The 15,758-nt window shown below is 41.6% G+C and overlaps 1 protein-coding gene across 1 annotated transcript; it reads right to left on the reverse strand.

The window, feature by feature from the left end:
• Positions 1–1,212: 1,212 nt before the first annotated feature.
• On the reverse strand, positions 1,213–13,759 carry srp68 (signal recognition particle 68). Its single transcript, XM_080463030.1, has 16 exons — positions 13,616–13,759; positions 13,201–13,267; positions 11,716–11,829; positions 11,400–11,595; positions 11,237–11,319; positions 10,138–10,247; positions 9,950–10,029; positions 9,683–9,823; positions 6,868–6,966; positions 6,725–6,789; positions 5,998–6,151; positions 5,204–5,298; positions 4,089–4,218; positions 3,940–4,015; positions 3,803–3,855; positions 1,213–3,155 (listed from the first exon to the last, which is right to left on the reverse strand). The coding sequence occupies exons 1-16, from the start codon at positions 13,701–13,703 to the stop codon at positions 2,928–2,930; spliced, it is 1,779 nt and encodes a 592-aa protein (XP_080319156.1). The 5' UTR covers positions 13,704–13,759; the 3' UTR covers positions 1,213–2,927.
• Positions 13,760–15,758: the final 1,999 nt, after the last annotated feature.

Below are 15,758 nucleotides of genomic sequence, written 5' to 3' on the forward strand. Positions count from 1 at the left end.
TGACGTGCTGGAGCCAAGGATAAAACCTCTGCTGTTTATTAATGGTGTACACATTTTGAATCATATATGTAGTAATAAACATAAGAAACTGATTATTTTTAATGAAAAACAGAGAATAACTCCCAGAGGAAAATCTATTTGGAATAGTATCTTAACAGACATTGATTGACAGTCTTCTTCTTTTTTTTTTTTTACAAAAATAAAGACATAGAATTTATAGTTAAATAATTCTAATTGGACAAAACCCACATTTTGTGACACTCTATAACATTAGAACACTAAGTAACATAAACACACAAAAAATCAATATAACTGTTGAGATGTTTAAAGAACTTAAAGAATATTGAGACCCTCTGCTTCACTGGTCCCTTGTGTATTTATTTATGTTCCCATTTGTATTTGTTATATTTACAACCTTTATAAGTACCTGCCAAAGAGCTTAACATTATATGAACCTATTATTTGTGGGCACTGGCTGTTAAAGTTATTTGTTTTTGTTGTGTTTGATGTTTGTTTGCACTGTTTGGATGTTCCCTGTTTCAAAATAAAAGATGAAAAAAGGTTTACCAGTCTCACACACGGAGTATACAAGCGCCACGCAGGAAGGCCTCCACAGTGTGCAGCCGGGGTCCCTCATCCGTGAGTCTCTGGACGTACTGATGAAGAGTGAAGACTCTGCAGACTGCGAGTGCGACTCCGTCTTATCCGGGTCGTCTTCCTGCAGATAAACATTCATCTCCGCCTCATCAGAGCACATTTCTGTGCTCCTGCAGCCACGAGAGGAATGTATGAGTGATGACAGCGAAACCAGATAAGACAGATTATAGGAGAAGCAACAGATGATTCATTGATTAGGACACGCTTTCTTTTTTTTTTTTATTCCCCTGAAACATCAAAAGAAAAAAAAAAAGAAAGGCAAAGGTAGGTGACAAACACACAACACACCCGGGAAACTCACAAAAACACTTGAAAGAAAATTAAGTAGACCCAAACACTCACACCCCACGAAGGCATCCTACACACTCAGTCACACTCCACGCCCAAACAGAGGTGCAAATGATCAGACACACACACACACACACACACACACACACACACACACACACACACACACACACACACACACACACACACACACACACACACACACACACACACACACACACACACACACACACACACACACACACACACACACACACACACACAGTTTGGTGCAAATATATTTTAATTAGGTCTGGAAACAGAATAAAATCATACATTTCCACAACTTTTTCCACGTATCCTTCCAACAATTACACTGGCCGACACACCTTGGACTTATTATGTACGACTCCAGGCTGAATACAAATGTGTTTTACTAAAATTTCACCCCTTTTGTACGAGACACGAAAACAGGTGAAAGTTTGATCCAAGATGTCGATAATTGTCGATATTTCAATGTATAACAGACTTATTTCTAGACGTGTATCATAAGAATATGACGGGTCGTTTCCCAGGCTGATCGAGGTAAAGTGCCGGAAAAGATTCAGCACATTCGTCTTTGTAATTCAACATAGAACAAGAGGGAAACGAGACAAACGAGAGAGAAAGGCTAGAAAATAAGCAAAACCGTTTAACGCATGAGCAGATGAGCGACACTCAAAACAGTCGAGCTTATTCTTATTCTAAATCAGTTACACCGACACGAGTCCGTATGAAGACGACAGGTAAGATGTTTCTGGCGTTCTAGTGAAATCTGTAGACGTGTTCTTGGTGCTGGAAAGGTTTTGAGTCCGAGTCGTGGGCGTGGCGGCGAGATCAAACGAAGGGCTGCGAAAAGGCCTTTTCAACGCCACAACAGCTTTGAAGAACAAATGAAGAATGACGGAGGAGTTCGACGCTCCACCGACACGACGGAGAATCGAGTTTGAACGCGGCCGTTTATTAGGTTAAAACCATAAATTACAATGAGTTAAATGTTCTCTGTGGAGTCAATATGTTCAGAATGGATTGATTACTGCTGCATCACGTCGTTTACAAAGACGTGATATATATCTTGAGGACGACTCGTGTGTCTGTCATTCATTACCGTTTCTGCTCTTTGAACTGACGAACTGCTGCTGGACTGAATGGACGGGTCAAAAAGGCCTCACATGGTCTGATGGAGGACAAGAAGCCAGACGTCACGTCAAGTTCACTTTAAAAACCCCATTAAAGTCCGTTTAAATTCCAAGTGTGTGAACCTGCCGTGAGGTCGTCGCTCAGTCGCTGCCAAACATGATTTCACAACCTTCCCCTCCCCCTTTGTGTAAAGTGTCAAAGAAGGCCGACTTGATGGTGCTCAATACAAACAGCGCAGCGGGACTGAAAATGTCAATCAAATTAGGAAGAAATCTTTCACTTTTACGCTGCGTCACCCTGGTGAAAAGGATGTTGAGCTGTAACGAAAAGGTTTGAATCGCAGAGCAGGAGAGATGTCGAGAGAAAGACAGGAAGTGAATAAAGAAATCAAGTCTTTGCACTGATATTTGTCAAATGGCAGGTTGTAATTGTGTGTTCAGATAAAATGACACGGAGGTTTCGGTTCCAGAGAGAACCTTGTGAAAGAAAGAAAACAATAGAAGAAATGAAGGACTAACTTAACACTCAAACTAAAAACTTTACATGGATTTGTTTGGTTATAAAGATTCGACATCGAAGCATCGAGAGGTTGAAGAGAAGAGCCTGATGATTTGATTAAAGTTTAGATTTGGACTCGTATTGCTTCTTCAAATGACTTTCCTCTGATCTCAAACTCCACATTAGACCCAATCTGCTTCCCTCCCGGCTGTAAACTCCGCCCATTCTGCACACAGGCACCAAAGATTTAATGATAAAAGTGAAATTACTCTGGTCGTCAGCCCACCCACATCTGGTCGGGGTGCGTTGGACTCGGCGTTCAGGATTTAGCTGCCGAAGCCGAAGATGCCCTTGATGTAGCCGGTCAGGCCGCCCTTCCCCTTCTGCTCCACCTTGTCGTCCAGCGGAGGGAAGGCCACGTGGTTGAGAGCCAGGTCGAAGAACAGCGGCTTGCAGGGGATGGGCTGGAACTCGGGGGGGAACTGGACCAGGTTGGGCTGCTTGCCCACCAGGGCCGGGTCCAGGCGGAACGTCTCCAGGCGATCGCAGAGAGGCTGCGAGGAAGAGGAAGAGGAGCGACAGCTGAGTCGTGACGGCAGGCGACCGGCGCAACTTTCAGTCCCGTAAACGACCTGGATCCATCTAGACGCCGTTTCTGTCGGCAACGCTTTGATTTTGAGGTTGTTCACATGGTTACTGTGATGTCGGGTAAAAATCTACGTGAGGCGCAACATGAGGAGATCATCATCATCATCATTCATCAAACATTTAAAATCCAAGGTACAACGAGTCACTGGACTCAACATGTAAACTACATTCCAAAGAGGACGTCTCCTGCAGAACACAGGAACCCTTCCAGGTAAATATTGGACCAAATGTTTCCTCCATTCTTACAAGAGGATTTCTGCTACAGACACAAATTGTTATTGCTCGTTTATTTAATTTGATCTTTTTACATTTTTTGATTTCACTAATAATATATTTCTGATGTTTGTGAAGCTGTTAAAAACCTAATAAATATATTCCTTTAACATTTAAAATTGATAAAAAGTACAGACATTTAGTTGGAAATGAAGATGAAAGCAAAAACATTTTTTTATTAAATCCTACGTTTATCATCATTTCCTTCCCCTCCAATATTCATCTCACATCAGGTTTATTGAAGAAACAGAAAGATTAAACGCCGTTCTCGTTCTCTTACCGTGTTGTCCTTCACCTGCTGCTGAGAGGGAACTTCAGGAGTCTCATCGGTGTCTGAAACACAAACGGCCTCCAGGTTAAGACTGGAGGAAGACGAGGAAGACGAGCCCGACGGCTTCCCCGTCTGAAATCTCTCACCTAAAATGGCCGCGGCTTGAAGAGAGTACTTCTCGGCGTTGACCTCGGCGATGAGCTCCTGGACGTCGGGGAGATCCTGCGTATGAACGCCAATCCAGTTCAGTTTGTGGTACAGTGGGAAGTGGGAGTGCTGCAGGTTCATTACCGACCTTGAGGCTGTTGTTGAAGCTCTTGGCTTTAGACTGGACCTCCTTGGCGTATTTCAGCACCCGCTCGTACAAAACCAGCGCCTCGCTCCACTTCTTCACCAGCACGTAGGACTGAGCGATGAAGAAACACCTGCCGGAGCACAACCACGTCAACAACAGGCTCAAACCATTTAAAACGGTCATATTGTCATTGAATTACAGGTGTATTCTTTAAAAAAATACTAAACTTCCAGTCCGACAGTCTGAATGAAAAGGAGCAGAAGAGATCGGTCTTATGAAATCTGCCTGAGTTCCCTCACAATCACTTTATTTTGTTAATGTCCAACTTTTGAAATATTTTATACATATTTTTTGTGCATTTTATGTGCAGTATTTAAAATATACAAATACAAAACCATGATTTTCATGTTTGCTCAAATCAAATATCTCACATTATTTATGTCCAAATCTAATTTTCATACTTTTTAACGTTGCAGATTTGATGTTTCCAGACTCTTGTCTTCTTTAAACTACTTCCTGTCACTGTGACACTTCGTTCCATTGCTTTGGAGTTTTTGCCTTTTATAGTCAAATTATAGTGAATTTCTCTTTTTTCAAACCTTTCTTTGTTCATTGGCAATATTTTTTATTAGCTTAATACAAAACCTGACGAATATTATAATCAACTATATCATAAAATGTTTGTGACTTACATTTGATAAATAGTGGGTTTGATGGATCCTAATATCTAATATTATATACTGGTTTCACAGTCTTTATTTTGTAAAATGAACCGTGGCTGTTTTACAGGTCGAGCCTCAGATTTCCACGCAGAAAGAAGAAAGAGTTAGAGACAACTTGACTTTATGTAACATCGCCATGAATCAAGCAATTTTTCCTTTTATATAATTTATATGCGACTTTCATTTGAGGTCATCAAGACGACTCACAACAATTTAGTTTCTTTAAACCTTTGAATGATTGATTCATCACCAGTGTTTCTTTTGTCATTGAATAATATATATACATATATTGTATATATATCTTTTAACATTGAGAACTAATGATTCTTGATCAAAACAATATTTTATTTGTAGATGTATGAATTAAATAAAAAGTGTTTAAAGAGGTGGAACCTGTAGGCCTTGTACACCAGCGTCTTGAGGGAGACCTCCTTCTGGAAGGTGTGGTCGTCCTCCAGGCCCTGCAGGGTGGAGAGCTCAGCCAGGCTCTGCAGAGGGGAGAGGAGGGGAAACCAGCCGTCACAAACAGTGTCAGAATACGAGGACAAACACTCGACAGCAGCCATGCGCCAGGTGGTTGGAACTACGAGCAAACTTGTTTTTAAAACTGAGTTAACAGGTTCTGTGCCTCCATACCGAGCGATGACACACCGGGGCGATCAGAGTGGGAAGAGTAACGTACTGCTGCTTGCAGCTCGTTCAGAGGAAGTAAAGGTGTTTTAGGAAGAGTAGCAGACGAAACAGTGAGTCTGTATCCGAGACACCGTCTGTGCTACATTCTTTCTGGCACAATAGTATTTGCTTCACAGTCGTACCGTGACTGGAATGTGGAAACGTGAACGCCGGAGGCTGCAGGCAGCTCGTCCCAACAGGAACGTCGGGATCTTTAGTGTGAATTATTAAAAACAAAATCGACTCATTTTCTTGGTACTTGTTTGGAGTTTTGTAAAACATGTTCATAATGTATGTGAACCTTGTTGAACGAAAACAAAGAGACACTTTGAGTTGTTATTTAAAGATTTGTATGTTATTGCTCTGCTGCGAGACGCATCAGATTGTTTAATTGTAACAGATGATTTGTGTTTCCTCTTCCTGCCTCCTGGGACGTTGTGGCTGCGTATCGACGAGCACGACACACAGAGCGCCGCCGTTGTTGTTAAACATCCTGGTGCGTTTGTGACGTTCACCTGCAGGATGATGTCGTAGAGACGGATGAGGTCCTGGGGGCGCGGCCCCCGCTTGTTCTCGTCCGACTCGGGTTCCTTCAGCTTGGCCTGCAGGGTGTGAGCCATGCTCTCGTTCCTCTTCACCAGCGTGCACAGCTTGATGTAGGTCAGGTAGCTGCAGGAGCACAACGGTTAAACAATGAAACCAAGAAATCAAAGTCCAGCTCGACTCCTCCGTCACCAAACAATCTGGACTGAATCAAACACTGCAGACATTTTGATGTGGTGTGCCTTGCTCAACAGTTCTGACACCTGGCAGAACCTAAAATATTGACTTGAAATGATTTTCTTCTGAGAATCTCCAAAATCACCTTTTGCTGGTCGAGAACAACGAAATAAATCTGAGTCCCAAGAGAAGAAAAAGACATTATGAGGCTCCGAGACTAAATTTAAAATTCGTCTGCAGAACCGCTGCCTGCAGCCACAAACACCTTCTTAAGCCCGTCTGCTTCAGGTAATCTGCTGTTATTGGATGGTTTTTTCCACTTTAATCTTTATTGGAAAAAAAAATTATTTCATATACAAACATAAATATGAATGAAAGAACCAATGCCACTTGTTTTAAAATTCTTATTTAATTTGTGATGAAAAAAAAAAAGAGAAGAGAATTGCAACCTACACTATTTATCTGTAAAATCATAAAAGTGTGAAATCACGAGCGCACAGACGAGTACTGAAGTAACTTTACCTGTGCAGGAACTGCAGGTTGGACACTTTCCCGCTGTCGCCCTCAGAGCCCCTCTCTCGCTGCTTCTACAAAGAGAAAACATTACTGGTTAATCGATTTGCCAGCTCTCATTTGAAAACGTAAAGTACTAAGCGTTTCCTTACCGCCTCGCTCTTCAGCTCCTCTTTCACAGCCTGGATTGTGTCTCTGCACTCGGCCAGCAGCGTCTCATACAGATGCTCCTTCGTCTCCTCATTAGACGCCTGCGACAATCGGTTCAGATCAAAACCACGTCAACATCGATGACAGATGATTTTCATTTATTTGTTTGTTTATTTGGACGCGGCAGTACATCTTGATGAACAGGCCATCTCAGTAGTCTGACATACGTAAAGTGCCTTTAAAAAAAAAAAATATATATATATATATATATATATATTATATATATTTGGAAGTGCACGATTGTCCTAATGATCAGAAGTTTGGTTGTTGATCAGCCAGATCTTGTACTGTTTTAATAAAACCGACAAAGGTGGAGCTTTCTCGGATAACTGGAGACGGAGTTTTCCAGTTTCTGTAACCTTTTAACAGATAAAACATTCTGGCCAAAGGAGGAATTTCTAAAATTAACTTTACAATCTGGTGGCAAGAATGAAATTCACGACTGTGTTGGGAGATTCTGTCTGGAATATTACATTTTTATTAAAAGAAATATAGAATCACAGTAGGAGACAAACAGTCGTTGAGTAAAAGATGAAAAAGTAGAACATTTTGGACTGATTTAGTCTAGAAACAAGTTTTGTAGTAGAAGCAGTTTCTCAAACAATCCCATTGAAGGCATATCTGCATTACTGAGATGACAAACACAAAATGTTATGTAGTGACATTATTCAGCTATATTAAAGAACAAAACGACTCTATTCAGCAGGTCAAAGGTTTTCGTCGTCATCCTGAGCAACGTTTGCGCTGCGACTTGAACGCTAGAACGCGTCGACCAAGATAAACTTTCACCGAGTTGTAAGTGAAGGTATTTAAACAGGCCACTGTTTGGAAAGGTTTAAGTATGCTGTAAAATAAACAAAGGAAATGCTTGTGCTTCATTTCAACTGCCTGTACCGTAACGATGAGCCTCGAGCATCCACGTTACATATTTACAGCAAATTAAAACAACCAAAATAACAAGATGGATTTGAGGATCAGTCGGATTGGAAAAGCTCCGATCAGCAGAGAAGACGATCCAACATGAAGCAATAACGCAAAGAATTGAGGTATTTGAAAGTTTTACAGCTTTGATGGAGAGAAGAAGTGTTACTGTGCAGGAATGCGAGGTGGTAAACCGGGGGAGAGACGCTGGCATGTGGTCCAGCAGGTCGTTGAGGCATTCCTGCACATTGCTCAGTAATTAGACACTCTGGAGTTTCAGGGTTTGGATCTTTGTGAATGACAGGATTGTTCTTCACCTCACTGTGTTTCTTTTGACGCGTCGTCACAAAGAGCCTGTGTTACTCGCCGATATTCTCAGTAATCTGCAGGAATGTGTTAACTTTCAAAAGAAGCCATGTTGGATCGGTGGGAATAAAACTATAAATGAAGATGAGTAACGGCAGACAGCAATTTAACCATCAAACTTAAGACCTTACGCAAAAGTCTGGCGAGGCTTTCAGGGGTCGTGACATGGCCCCGTTTTATTTACCCTTTAAGGAAAAACCCAAAGGTAACAAAAGTGGAGGAATCTTGGGAGAAAATTCCTAGTAGTGATAAGACGCTGCTCTCATCCGCCCTCAAGGCTGATGTTACTTTGCACGGCGCGCTTTGTGACAACACCCTCGGAAGCCGAGCGAGACCAGCTCGACCTGTCGAGCACCCTCCTCTGTCGGGAGGGAGGCGGAGCTGATCAGAGGAGGGAGCAGCGCCTCAACGGGGACAGACGTTTGTCCCAACAGCGTTTCTCCGGGAGGCGGAGATCAGCTGCAGCTGGCAGGAGAGCTTCAAGTGCTGCTGTGGCTCCAGGACGTTATCTTATTGTGTGAAATGTGAAAGGTGTGTGGCAGTAACAGCCGAGCTGTCCAGAGAGCGGCTGGGTGGAGCCGTCTATTCATGTGGCTGAAATGTGCAGAATGCAGTTCTGCGATGAGAGAGCCTGCATGCCGGAGACCTGAGTGTCTGTGGGTGTGACGGGCGTGTCTGCAGGGTGTGCTGAAGCTTCAGGCACGGGAAGAATGGGCAGCGGTGACCCCGGGCGGATCTGGGACTCCACCAATAGGAGAGCGCCATCTACTGAAGCTTGAGGGGATGGTCTGGACTTCACTCGGACCCCAAAGTGTAAACCATAAATAAATGAATAAAATAAACAAACTAAGTCAGACTTGTAGGTTCACGCTGGGGTGTTGAGTCCCGGTCCTGGAGGTCTGAGGCGTGTCCCCGTTTCAACACACTGGAGTGTGATGGATGCGTCACTACGCTCAGCAGGAAGCCCGATAGCAAGGTGCGCATTACTGCGAGGCGTGTTGGAGCAGGGCTTCACGCAACACGTGAAGGACAGTAGCTCCCCCACAAGACCGGGGCTCAACACCGCCGCCTTGAAGCAAGCCGACAAAACCAGGCAGCACACGCGCATGTGATCCATTCGCCAAGGCTGAATGGAAATAAACACCACTGAGGGAAATGAGCTTAACCTAACGGCTCGTCAGTTAATGTCTTAAATTGTTTTATATAACAAGGACTTTTTTCTTCTTTTCCCCCCCCACTTAACTACATATAATGCAACCTTCTGTCACCATGACACTTTTCTGTAGTAAGTGTTGTGGGTGTCGAAAACCCGATCAGGATTCATAAAACCGATTACAAATACATCAATTAAACACCACTTACTACTCGCCTGTCTTCATGTTCATCACTCCTTCTTATCAGTTTATTTGTGGATCATTTTAAATACAAGTTGTGGAAAACGTTATCTCTCAGTGACCCTGAGGTACTGACCTGAGCGATGGCGGCCTCGTTGTCTGCCAGACCCAACAGGAAGATGCGGGCCTTGTCGATTTTGACAGGCACCGTCCGGCCACGCCACTCCACCTCACTCATGGTGGCAGCCTGCTTGGTTCTTGCTTGAGTGATTAGAGCCTGAAGGAATAACAATACATTTAAAAAAATACTGAACAAATTAAAATAGTAATTAAAAAACAAACATTTTGCGTTAACCAACAACTATGCAGCATATTAACTAGTTTCAATATGTTGTGGGATCACCTCCAGTTTCTCAGCCATCATGCCTCCACCTCCTCCGGTCAGTCTCATCTGCATCAGGTCATTGATGGCATTCTGGTCACCTGGAACCCGTCAAAAACCCACAGTTACAGAGAGTGAGAGTCTAGCGTTGTTCAGCGTGGTCATAAAATCCCGACGCGGCTCCATCAGACACTTGTTGTGATGCTCACCAATGTTATAAGCGCAGTAGCGGATGTTGGGAGAGATCTCATCCACGCGCTGACGATACAGAACCGCCAGCTCCTCGGTGAACGCACTGGCTAGTTTTTCATAGATCGTCCTAGTGGGAAGGGGAAAAGGTTATTTTTAACAAAACCCATAAAATATCAACTACAAGTACTAAACATGATGCAGTGTTAAAATGTTATCTTAACAGTTTGGGGTCAATTTGCCATTTTTAACAAATTTTGCTTTTACCTCTATATTTCAACATTAATGACTGTTTAACTTGAATGCTTTGTGTCTTTTTTTTCCGGCACAACCTCACCTATGTGATTCTACAATTCTTTACTAATTTTGATATACTGGCTGAGCACACTGGACCTAACACTATAAAAAACAAAACAAGAAAAAATTTGATGATTTTTTATATTGAGAGCCACAAACATGTTTAATGAAAGGTTTAAACTTAGAAAGCGTATCAAATAAGTATATGTACAAACCAATGCACAAATATATCCCAAAAACACATTTATATGCAACTGCTTACAAAAAAATACAAGAGATTTTAAGGCGTTTTTGTACAAAACCAAGCTGGTACAATCACATAACTAACAATTTGCATTGATACAGCGGCCAATACAACAAATATATACATATATATTAACTTCTTGTTGTGTTTATCATTATTATCATCATAGTTGATTAGGTCTGGAACAGGTACTAAACACATTTCACTGCAGGAGGTCGGGGACAGGGACTGCAGGGGGAGCCGTTGTATTCTGCTCATTCCCTCATAGCAACAGCAAGGCAATTTCCTGATTGGCTGGTTGGGGTGGACTTTTGACCAATAGTACAGGAGTGTCAGGTTTCTCTTTTTTATCTGCCACTGACTCACATGACACAGAATCAGCTGTTTTATCCTCAATTCCTCCACAAATCACGCATCTGACGCACAAAACATCAGGTTTTTATTAATATCATAACTATCATTTAAAAACTGGTTTAAAGCTTAAAATGAGTGCGGCTGCCGCTTCCTGCCATGTCATGCAAATTAGCCATGTGTCATCTTATGAACTTTTGCATCAATGGGGGGGGGGTTAAACTTACTTGCACTTGTTGAAGGCTTCCATGGCAAGTTTCCATTCCTGCAGCTCAAACTCCACCATACCGGTCAGGTAGGCAGTGTAGGCCTGAGAAAGTAACGTGACCCGTCAGCAGAGGCGAAAGACAAATGAAAAATAAATGTAAAGTACCAACAAATAACCCAGACCTGTGCCTCCAGCTTGGTCTTGGCGTCGACTCGGGGGCTTTCACAGAGCTTCTCCAGCTTCTCGCTGTGCTTGGCAGCCTTTCGTAGTCGGGCCATCAGGTGGAAGCGCTTGCGTGGCTCCGTATTGGCCTCCTGCTTCAGCTGCATGGCGTAGCTCCACGCCCGCTCCGCCTCCATCAAAACCAGCAGAAGATACCTGGGGGGGACGACACACACACACCATAAATGCAGGTAATGGGATCAGTTTGCGTAAAAAAAAAAAAAAAAAAGAGCTTTCCAGTAACATCCTCCAGTCAAACGCTTGTCGTTTCCTCACCTGCTGTCAGAAATCATCTCCACAGTCACTTTCTTCCCCACAAACTTGTGTCGGTTTCCCATCTTGAAGCCGAGAGTCTTGCGTAGACGTCGCAGTCTGCGGGAGCAGTAGCCCCTGGGAAGAGTTACACAGAGACCGTTAGATTGCAGCAAATCTTTACGGCAACAAGGGCAATCAGAAAAGGAGAATTCAGAAAAAAGAGTTAATAACTTTCAGTTTATTGACAAATTGTTCATATGTACAGTCGAGAGCTCATGAAGGGAGCGAGTGTGAAATAAATGAAATTACTTAAAAAAAGATTCCCATATTTTAGGACAAAGCAAGCAACAGGTTTTCCAGGGTGTATGTGGATTCATGCGATTCAACATTTGATATATTTTGTAGTTTTTTAGTTTTATATTTGCAAAAAAGAAAAAGTTTAGATTGGATTTCCGTAAAACATTTAAAAAGGGATCCTACAAAGAAGAACAATAAAAGCTGTTTTATGTACTTTGGAATGTGAGTAAGACCCTAAAACTTGATCCATAATGAAACAATACTTTTCAATGAGAAAACTCATCAAATAAAATGACATGTCACTTAATGAACTTTCAGAAACTTGTCATTGCGCCGCAATAATACATTTTCTTTTTACAGTGTTTGTTGTGTAATTTGTACTGTTAACAGTGAAACAGCTTGATCACACATTATTAAAACAAACACTGTTTGTGGAAGAAGAAATTTGAAGGTTAACAGTAAAGAAGATCAGCTTTTTCTCATGTTACATTTAAGAGAATAAATCTCACAAATCAAATAATCAAACTCTTGCGAGCTGCACCAGCCACTGTGATCTTGATTGTACAGGGAATCTCGCTGAAATGTTGTTTTACACTCGAATGAGTACACCACAGTGCAAATATGAAATGATTACACAAAGTACTCGTTCATTAACCACAATTTAAAAGTGTTATCTGCATAATAGTGTGACATGGACCATATGGCAGCACAGATCAACACATGCAGCAAAAGAATTCTGCCAAATAATCTGATTCTGATCACAACATTTAGTGGAATGTTTTATCCATTTCACACACTTACGCCAACAGTCGGTATAAAATAGTCAAAGGTTGTAACGTAAGAATGATATATTTAACCATGCTTTGCACAATCTATGGGTCGGTGATTAAAGCAGTGGCGCGTGTTAAAATGTGTGACCCAAAGCCACGAAATGCATTTCTTTACCATTACAGAGGATACTTGTGTTTTATAAAGGCTTGAAGTAATTCTCATTGATGGAACTTATCCATCTCTCATTGCAGCTGCAAATAGATCAACCCATTTAAGACGGAATCAGCAAATGTGCACATTCCTTTCTAAACAGTGTCAAACACATGCATGCAGGTTTTATCTATAATAAACATGCTTGAAGTTCAGTTTCCATTCATCTGGTTTTAATAAAAGTGTCCCACGGATATGAGTGAATCAGACAAACAGCTGACACCTCACCTGTATCTCTGGTAATCTCCGTGTCTGAGGCCATGCTGCTGCTGGGACTCCTTGATGATTTGCAAAACTGAGACACAGTTAAGGAAGAACTGGCAGGATCACATGAAAACCAACTGAACTCCAGAGGAACCAGAGCTGCTGCTGCTGCTTACTCATTCAAGTATTGTCACATGCTACAAATTAAAATGTGTTCATGCCCACACGGTGACCACTATTGAGGGTTTACTTCTTGTCGTGGGGCTTAAAAACAGTTAATAAAGCAGCATTATGTGTCTCAGGTCCAGCTCCACTATGACACGTAGCCCAACACCGCTACCCTCTGAACAGGCTACCAGCTAGCCTTAGCCTCTGATTCGCCTCACGGGGAGAAATAAGCGAAACCCCGCGGCTATTTGTCTCAAGGTGTAAAGGATACTCTCCAGTCCGAGTCCTCCGTCCGGATTGTTTTCCTTGTTTTCATCCGTGGAAGGAAATTTAACTTCGTTTTGCTTGTCTGAGGCCATCTCTAGGTGCTAGCAGCTAAGCAGCTCACACATGCTCAGCGGAACATCCGGGACCTGAAGACATAGGCGGGGTCAATGAGCTCTGACTTCCGGTAGTGGCAAAACGACGAAGGAGCGTGACGAGATAGTGAAGTTGGCCGTACAAATCGCTTTAAAAAGGATTCATCTATCACATTTCACAAGTAAGTACATAGAAAATACTGAGGAAAACTTTCCTATATGTACCTATGATAACATTTGTTAATTTTAGGGTTTTATATTAAAGTTATTGTCATATCGTTGGCAAAATAAATAAACTGACTTTTCCATAAACTCTTCATTAAATTTTTTCTTTATTTGTGTGTCTTTACGTAAAGCATAATTGAGTGCTCCCAAAAAAAAAGCGCTATCCTCGTTTGATGTATTATTTTTGTGTCAATAGTGGACAGATGTGGCAACATTATAAAAGTTAGATGAAGTCGCTGAAAGAATGGCGAAGGAGTTTAATGATAGATTTGAAGGGTTTTCCCATGCACTTCAATGTTTAAATTAATTTTGAAAAGTTAAAGTATTTAAAAAAGTCTAAAACACATAAAGACGTTTAAAAAGTTGAATGTTTTAAAAGTTGAATTGTTTAAATTGTCGAAGGTTTTAAAGAGGTATAGGCTGGAGAATTGTACACTTTAAAATTGTAAAACTTTCCCCATCCGTTTACCTGGGGGGAATTTTTTTTTACAAAAGTTAGGATATTTTCAAAAGTCAAAAATATATTTCAAAGTTACAACATCGCAAGACTGTCTTAAAAAAGTACCATGTTGTTCCTTTATCATTGTTTATGTGTTAAATAGGAGTTAATATGACGAAAAAGAATGAGAGGTGTGAGTCCTAATGGCGCTTTAACTTTTAACCTGAGCTTATGGCTCATTTTGGATGAATTAACAAAGCTGTCAAGAGTCAGATGGGTTGTAAAAATCGCTCATTGTTAACGCTGCTGGCTGGTGGCGTTTTGCCACTACCGGAAGTCAGCGCCGGCACAGGAAGTGTCCAACTCAAATCGAATCTCGCGAGATTTCAAACCTGCAGCGTTTCTACACAAACGTGTGTCTTTTACTATTTTATTACCTACTTTAAATAATATTTACCAACCTAAAATGCTCTTTCTGAGAACAACCTGCACTGAAACCTTGTCTGTTTTAAATATTTATTTTGTGTCACTTTGTTTTGTTTCCAGCCCACAGTAATTCTTCGGCATTGCAGTTATTTTTAGTTCAATTTGAATGTATTTTGGTGTTTGTGTTTTATCATTGACCCTTGGTAGTATTGATTCTACATGTGTGATTAAAGTGATCTCTGGTTTGGTATGAGTACAACTGCTGTCTCTGGTCATAGGTTGATTATTAAAATGCTAATTCACTTTTGTGTTTGTAGTTTTTGTTAAATTGAACAAAAGGAGGGACTGATATGGAATATTTCAGTCGACGTCCTCAGATGCAAGATGTCATGTAAAAACAATTGTTCTGGGGACTGCTGCTTGAGTTGAAGAAAGACCAGACACGACAGAGTTGAGTAGAGTTCTGCTCGGACTGTCCTGCTTCCAACCCGCTGGTTTGTTTGTATTCTCTGCAATTCTAAACAAGCCTTTCTGTGTGTCAAAACTCTATACTCCTCATCTTCTGCTCTGTCTCACAAAATGCCACAACACTGGGTTTTGGGAATTTCTATGTGGAACCTGCATGTTCTCCCTGTGTGTAGCTTGTTTCCAGGTGTCCACTGTCCTCTCACCGCCCAAAGACGCGTAGATTGAGTTATTTGGTGTTTTTAAAATTGCCAGTAGTGTAAAAGAATGACCTTGTTAGACTGACTCTTGCTTGTTTCTATTATTTATCATTAATGATCGTTGGTATCTACAGAGACCTGGGGGCGTCTGTGTGTCTTGAGCTGCTGGAACAAAGAAATTACCTGTAAAGTATTGAAACTATTTTATTCTAAATTATTTAGAATCAGACAAATACATTTTTAATTTGAGTACTTTCACTGGGTGAGAGTCTGAATTTATAAATACACACAATAAAGAAT

The sequence above is a fragment of the Lipophrys pholis genome (assembly GCF_963383615.2).
Source record: "Lipophrys pholis genome assembly, chromosome: 5".
NCBI classification, from domain to species: domain Eukaryota; kingdom Metazoa; phylum Chordata; class Actinopteri; order Blenniiformes; family Blenniidae; genus Lipophrys; species Lipophrys pholis.

Excerpts from the sequence above, each read along its gene's own strand:
- srp68 (XM_080463030.1), bottom strand. The coding sequence starts at position 13,703 with ATGGCCTCAGACAAGCAAAACGAAGTTAAATTTCCTTCCACGGATGAA. Across the intron at positions 9,824-9,949 it reads TGATGGCTGAGAAACTGGAG|GCTCTAATCACTCAAGCAAG; the intron begins GTGATCCCACAA and ends TTATTCCTTCAG. Across the intron at positions 3,856-3,939 it reads TCAAGCCGCGGCCATTTTAG|ACACCGATGAGACTCCTGAA; the intron begins GTGAGAGATTTC and ends TTTGTGTTTCAG.